We start from the raw sequence: 7,572 nt of genomic DNA, 5'->3' as shown, positions 1-7,572 counted from the left end.
TTATGTTAGTGAAAAATTATTATTTAATTACAAAAAATGTTAACAACAATGCCCAAAGGATGCTTATATCCATGGGTTTTTCTGGACTGTAACAAGAATATAAACTCTGATATTTATACGAATCAAAAAAACAATTATTAAACGGACATCTGTGGAATATAGTATTATAACTTTTAGGAAGTGACAAATCCATTCTCTTTTGGTCCAATTTAAGACTTATACTAAGTGCTATAAAAACGTATATTGTTTGTACAATGACATCTTTTGTGCAAAACAAAATTGACGAAAAAAGTAAACTATATCTAGGGTAGCGAAGAAATTCACCTAAAAACAAAAAAAATCATTAGTATTCATGAATACAAGTTTTTCAAAATAGATTATAAAATAAAAACACAGATGTCATTATTCACAAACAATATTATTTATCGTTTAAGATAATATGTCTCACATTGTGAGTACGTGAAAGATAATAATATATTAGAATTAAAATTATTGTAATAAACTGAAAATATAAACTTGTTTAACAAATTTGTTACACAAAATGTTCTAAAACGTTTAAATAGTGTTACAAATAGTAATAAATGCTAATGGCATTATATCATGTGTTTTTATTTAATAATCATAAAATTCTATATATAACTACGATTTGAAAGTTAAAAGTTGAAATTTAAGTTAATTTTGATAATACATCAGCTGAATGCAAAACTATTCTAACTCACATTTGAAATATTTTACAGCAGAGTTTTTTGCAAACAGCCTACTTCAGTTATGTATTATTTATATAGATAGGTGTATGCATCATTTTTTTCATCAATAATCCTACTAAAATACGATGCGTACATTTATCCATAAAAATAATAAATAATTTCAATAAGTCGTTTCAATGAACTCTCTCGTAAAAAAATTCAAATGTATGTTAGAATAGTTCTGCATTCTGCTGACGAATTTAGTTAATTTATGTAAAGTCAAATAATAATTAAGAATAAAATATTATCAGCAAAAACAAATTGATGTTACAGAGAAATTTTAAATAAAGTCATTGTTTTAAAAAGTAATTTAATTTATTCAAAAAAATGCTTACGTTAGAAAATTTATTTGAAAAAAAAAACTTAAATAAATTAGTGTTTATTAGTAGCCAAAACCTTACCCGAAGCATTTTTTTATCAAAGTTAATAAAGTAATAGTGTTATTATTTAGATACATGCAAATAGTTATTAAAAGTGGAAGCGTAAGCATTATAATAATTTAAAAAGCATTCTAAAAATCCAATATAATAAAGCAATAAAATAAAAGCATTTTAAATAGCACATTAAATTTAGAGGAAAGGTATTTCTTAAAAAGAAGTAAATATTTAAAGAATAAATTATATAAGTAAGATTTTAGTATTGTAGAACATAACATAATGTATATTATAATATACGTGAATAATTATTATATTTGTACATGAATATAACCACGTAAGTTACATACTTTAAATTTGTTGTCGTGTAACCTTTTTATAATAACTTTGAATGAAAAGTTGATACATTTTCGATACCTGTATATAATAAGATTAGTCTGTGATTATTTATACAGATGTAGTAAAACGTAGATAGATAGGCATTTTTTTTATTTATTAAACTATTACCGGTGACGCATCCTTTTTGTTCGTCCATATAATGTTACTATCAAACATTTTAATAATATGTTTTCTCATGTTTTTGTTAATATGTCGTGGATAAGAATTTTGAACAGACAATTGTAATGCAAATGACGATCGAGGGTAAAATATGTATTTGGGGACACTTGAACAATTCATATGCGGTTAAAAACAAGTCACAATACAACGAATATAAAAAGATAGCAGTGAAAACATTCAAATATTTATGAAAGAAATCACCGTAGAATTATGGTATTTAGGTCACTGATGACATTATATATTTTGACACCCCGGGACTGACTGGGAAGTAAATGTTGAGGGCAGTTTGAAATGAACATTAACAAAAATGTTTAATAATGTACAAATAATATGCATTTTTTAAACTGTACAAATACTGTAACAAAAAATAAACATTATGTACAACGTCAATTCCATTTAACTTATGACACATTTTCCAAGGAATATGGGTTGGTTCAGTTTATCTTTTGTTAAGATAGATTAAAAAAACGGGCGATCCGCTTTAAACGTAAACGTAAACTCATCTGGTAAATCGAATCCATTTAAGATAATTATTGATCCTGTAATTAAAAAGTATCGGTCAATATCTACATTTGAAAATATAACCTAATTATATTTAAGTTTTATAAATGTTACAAATTAATATGATTGATAATAATATGTTACAGCGTTGTTACACAATTGTGATTAAACTATTTTCATATAACACGATGCTCTATAATAGTCTATTACTATCGGATATGTGTATTTATAATTTATTTTATTATTTATATATGGATAAAAACAATATTTTAATTCATAATTTAATAGCCCTACATAAACTTTTAAAAATGTTGAAATATATTTATTTTATAAAGTACGCAGTGACTATTTTTTTTGACTTTCCATCAAATTTAATCATCTAATCAAAAGTCAGATCTTATTTACAAAAATAATTTTGGTAGGTACACCTTCTGTAGATGGTGTATAAAAAAATGTACAAAAATAGCGTTGCCGTAACCAATAGGTGTTAATTATTCTGCTCACCGCTGTTATATATATATATCTAAATCTTGCAGGCTTATTCCTAAGATCGCGTTAACCGTACCACGATAAAAAGTACATGACAATAGGTGAAGCGTTAAGTTATATTTGTACATTATTTTGTCCGCTAACCTTATAGGTAGGTACTTAGAACCCTCGTTAAAGGTAATTGATTGAAAACTAGTATTTAAATGATGCAATATCTGTAACATGTGATACCTTTGGAATAAATAATAATTACACTATAATTATTGTCGAGGCTGTCTATACGATCCCGAAAATGTGACCAGTCCATTGTTTTTCGTCAGTCGTAGGAAAAAATAAAATGGCCGGTTCACATTGAAATAGAATTCCTCGGTAAAAAATTCAGCAAATCTGTCTTCAATGGTGAAACCTAAAAATTCATCAACACCTAAGTTTTAAAATACTGATTTGTATGTACACAACCGTCTATCACATAGTAAAATGTATTTTTTCTTCACAATTACTATGGCCCGACTGCACAGGTGCTTAACGACAATTCAATGGATGAAAACCGATGACATTGAAGATAAAACTAAATTATTATACACTTTAACCACTGGATACATAACATGTACATACTTCTGAAGAACACAAACATGCTATCTTTTTCTTGTATCTAATTGTCAAAAGCATGATACCGTTTTTCAACCATCTTTTTGGATGAAAAGTAATGGATAACATATCTGTATTTTCCAGAATATGCACGTGTTGCCGTATTTCAGCTCTAGCAGATATTTTTTATAGTTTTTCTAACTAACTAAGTTATAGTATATAATTTAATTGTCTATTAATTGTATTAGTGATGGGTATTTTATATTAAAATGAGTGGCGCAATTATAATAATAGAATAAGCATTTATAATTCTACCGTGCATATGAAATTACTAACAATTTCCATCAATAATTTCATATTAACATCAAAAATACTTGAATTATTTTGATATTATGATCAGAATCGAAATACTCATTCAAAACATTGTAAAATACAGTTAACGTAACATTACTGTAACATTCACTTAAACCTTGTAATAGATTAATACAAATAATTACAATACATTTGTAATATAATTTTATATTGTTATAGACACCGTTTAAAATGATTGTTAAAACAATGTGTTTTTGACACAAAATAAAATGAGCGAAATAATGTAACATCACCAAATATTGACTTAAACCCTGTAAATTACTGCTAATGTTTTTAAATTTTGTGGCCACCGTTCATGAATGTTGTGTGTTTGTTACAAATACGCGTCAATGACATAATAGAATGGGAGAGATAACTACTGTAACACTACTGTAACATTCACTTAAATTAAACATTGTCATGACAACTACTCGTTACAATATACCTTTATTATCGTATATTTTTGTAGGCACCGTTTAAAAACGTTGTGTGTTTGTTACCAATCTCCGTTGTTAACATAAAATAGAATGGACGATCAACGGAAAACTCTTCCGTTAATATTGGCAAGCTTTTCCCCATAGCTTCAGCTGTAAATCAGTAGGTACCACCATAACTATATTTTATTTTACTACATATAGATTTAATTTGTGGAATCTTTCATTTTTTTTAAATGTTGCGTATAGGCAGGTATCACAAAAAAAAAGCGCTGGCATTTAATATAACACATGCTAGTACAATTTTTTTGCGTTTCAAATAAATTATTAACTTAGTGAAATGGTGTATGGACCTTATTACTTTCTTGGGTTACGCAATGAACCCGAGAAAACATAACTATTGTCAGAGTTCATCTTCAGTGAGAAGAAGAATGGATGACGAATGTTAAATCTGTATCGCCTTGGTACCAGTCTATCGAGTAGCCCCTGAATTTCTGCAATATATATATTTAAATGGGTTACAAAAATATGTGGCAGTGCGATGCAATTTGATGTGATATGATTATTGATATAATTAAATGATAATTCATGTGTTGAATGTTATTTTGTAATTATTTTTAGTGTTTCCTGACTAATAAAAATGAAGGGTCGCATTTTACTTGGCTACGACAAAAGGGGTTCGCGATCAGCGCTTCTTAATATGATACCGAGTGCGGATAACTCGATAATTTAATTGGATTTATTTAAAAATACAAAAATCGCTAGAAATACACAGGGGTTCCGCAGAATACCATTTGGGAAACATTACTGTACAACATCATACTGCCCTTAACGTTAGCGATATGTACTGGCTTAGAGCTCGCTTGGGGATATGTAGGCCAAGATATGTTTCCTGATTATGGTACCTTAATACCTATACCTTTAGTAATGATGAATGAAATAATTAAAAATAACGTCTTAGAAACAATGTCAGGATTGATAAATTATGTAATAGGTATCTAGAAGAGGGTTGTACAATAATTTAATGGTAATAATAGGGAAACTTTGGGTAACGTGAATACTTAGTATTATCGGTAAGATATCGTAGGTATTTAGTCACTGTTCAATTTTATCGATAGATATATTACTATCATGTCAATGCTATTTCGCTACCGGTTGGTTATTTTAACGATGAGACTTTATGTTTTTCAATTGTACGGTATTTGTTTAACTTGTGAGTGTGCGTGTTGACTTTGCCAAGGCCCGCTATGGACTGCCTGGGAGATAATAAGCGACCGCTCTAAAATGAGCTAGATTGCCAAGATCTCGTCAAGTTCGGTGTAAGTACGTGGTGGCCAACAAATTTTAATCTAGAAGAGCGAAAGGAGCTACAGGGATCATTACGGGAGCGATATTTATTAATTTATTAGTAGATTCTGGTTTTTTAGTAAGATTATGTGCAGACCTTATTAATTTCTTGGGTCACGCAATGACCCAAAGAAAACAGAATTGTCGTCAGAGTTCATCATCAGCGCGAACAAGAATGGATGGGTTACGTTAAATTCCTTTTTTACTGGCACCGATAAGATTTTATCGTCTAGATCTAGTCCTGCAATGTGAATAAATCGTTAACACGAGGGTTTCACGTGATTCTAACACAAGGTCGTAACCTCTCACACCGGCACTTGTATATGAATGGGTATATTCTACAAAAAACGAGGTTGCTCTCAGAATTAAAGACATAGATGCATGGCCATGCCAAGCCCTGATGCTGTACGATTTGAAAGTGTAGTTTCCTGTAGAATCCACAGCAGAGGGTCTTATCTATTCGGCTCTGGATGGAGCACATTTGGATGCCTCAATAGTACCTTTCAAAAAATACCTCTCATTGTCCCTTAAGGCTATACCTCAGCTGAGGCATGGTCTAAAAAAATCTTGACTAGGCGATGCGTGGATTGCGGGTCGCGGGTGCAAATGACGCGAACCAAACGAAATGTTATTTGTCATAAAAATTCAACATGCATCCTTTTTATGTTATGTTTATTATTATATTCATAATAATAATAGTATATTCATTGACATGTTTACTTTTTCAAGTACATGCGGTACATTGCGGAACGCTTAAGATGTGGAACATTGCCAGTTCGAGTTCGATGATATAAGATGCTAAGAAGAGCTTCACTTGGCTTAGACATGCGTTCCGAATGCCGTAATAGGTAGAATGTGACAGTCCACACCCTCGTGGCTAAACCTCCCTCACCCTGGTGCTTATAACTTTAACAGACAATAATACGAAACAAAAGCGGTAAACTATTTATAAGTAAATAAATACAATATTATCTACTCATTACTGGTCCAAATACAAACTTGAAGAGTATGCGATGACATTATTTGAAATAAGAACATAATATTACCGTTTAGTAGATATAACTACCAAGCCAATATTAATAATATTTTTAACTTTACTTTCAATATTTTTATCCCAGAGTAGCCAAGGTAAAGCGGACGTCTATGAAGTCGTGGGTTACGGGTTCAATCACATTGGGAAAAAATGTGGTAGAAGAATAATTGATAACCATTCTTTGTAATAATATAAAATATATACTTACAATTCGACTCTAGAAAGTAAAAAAGGCGTAAACATAATTTTTTTCAAAATAGGTTTTATTACATAATAACATTGTACCTACACGACTAAATACGCGTTGTGTCCAAAGGATGTAAGCTGCAAATGCCAATTTATTAACTAAATTTAGCTAGCAATTTAAAAAAAAAAAGAAGGAATTGACGTGGCAAAAACGACTTAATCATCATTTTTGTTGGTGTTTTTATTAAATTCACTCAATAATTAATACCAGATTAGGGATATAAAAACAAGATTATTAATTATCATGCACTTCAAGGTTATGTCTATTTTGTATTGTAACTTTGACCGAAAACCATAACAAAAACGTTTTTGTGCTTCCTATAAATTTTGATTTGTGTGGATTACGTCCTTTTTCCTTTCCAGAGTCGAATTATATAACCTCCATTTTGTGGACGCTTCTATACTCTGCTAATGAGCTAAATGGTAAATTACTTTTTACTTATAGCCATACCCGCCCTGTCCATATTATGATTGAACGAAGGCGGCCAAAGTACTTATATGTATTTTCTTTTCTAGTAAATATGAAGTTATCATCTCAGCTGGCCGATTTTTAAAATCAATGGACTTTATTATTTAAAACAAATAGTAAGCTTAAAACCTCAATTATTATTAGTAACTTCTTGTGTGTGTTCTCTACGAACGTAGGTTACGGGCGTATCTACTGAGTTAACTTCTATCACTCATATACTAACAGTAAAGTTGATCGTATGGCTTGGCGTCCTACAATAAAAATATATTTATTTTCTTCTCGAAGTAATCTCAATATGTTATCGTGTTATGAATTAATCAAAACACTCGTCGAGACGATCGTATTGGTACCTGAATCTTTACGTGAAATTCCCATTTAAACGTGACAATCCGGGAGAGTCTGCTCGTGTCAATAACATTATTAATGGACAACGCAC

At 30.1% G+C, this 7,572-nt stretch overlaps 1 protein-coding gene across 46 annotated transcripts in view; it reads right to left on the bottom strand.

The window, feature by feature from the left end:
• LOC147069105 (alaserpin-like) overlaps positions 1–7,572 on the bottom strand; it is a 169,768-nt gene continuing 162,196 nt past the window's right edge. For all 46 annotated transcript variants that reach the window (XM_085951308.1, XM_085951312.1, XM_085951302.1 and 43 more), the window contains exon 10: positions 1–324. Coding sequence is in view for 6 of the 46 variants with exons in the window: in XM_085951315.1 (XP_085807441.1) it covers positions 321–324 (4 nt within the window). In the remaining 40 variants the exon portion in view is untranslated. The remainder of the gene's footprint in view (positions 325–7,572) is intronic.

Source organism: Rhyacophila brunnea, unplaced genomic scaffold, assembly GCF_057557595.1.
Source record: "Rhyacophila brunnea isolate RB1 unplaced genomic scaffold, BYU_Rbru_1.0 scaffold_24, whole genome shotgun sequence".
In the NCBI taxonomy this organism is placed as follows: Eukaryota; Metazoa; Arthropoda; class Insecta; order Trichoptera; family Rhyacophilidae; genus Rhyacophila; species Rhyacophila brunnea.
The sequence above is the reverse complement of the archived record's forward strand: the minus strand, read 5'-3'. Positions and strand labels throughout refer to the sequence as shown.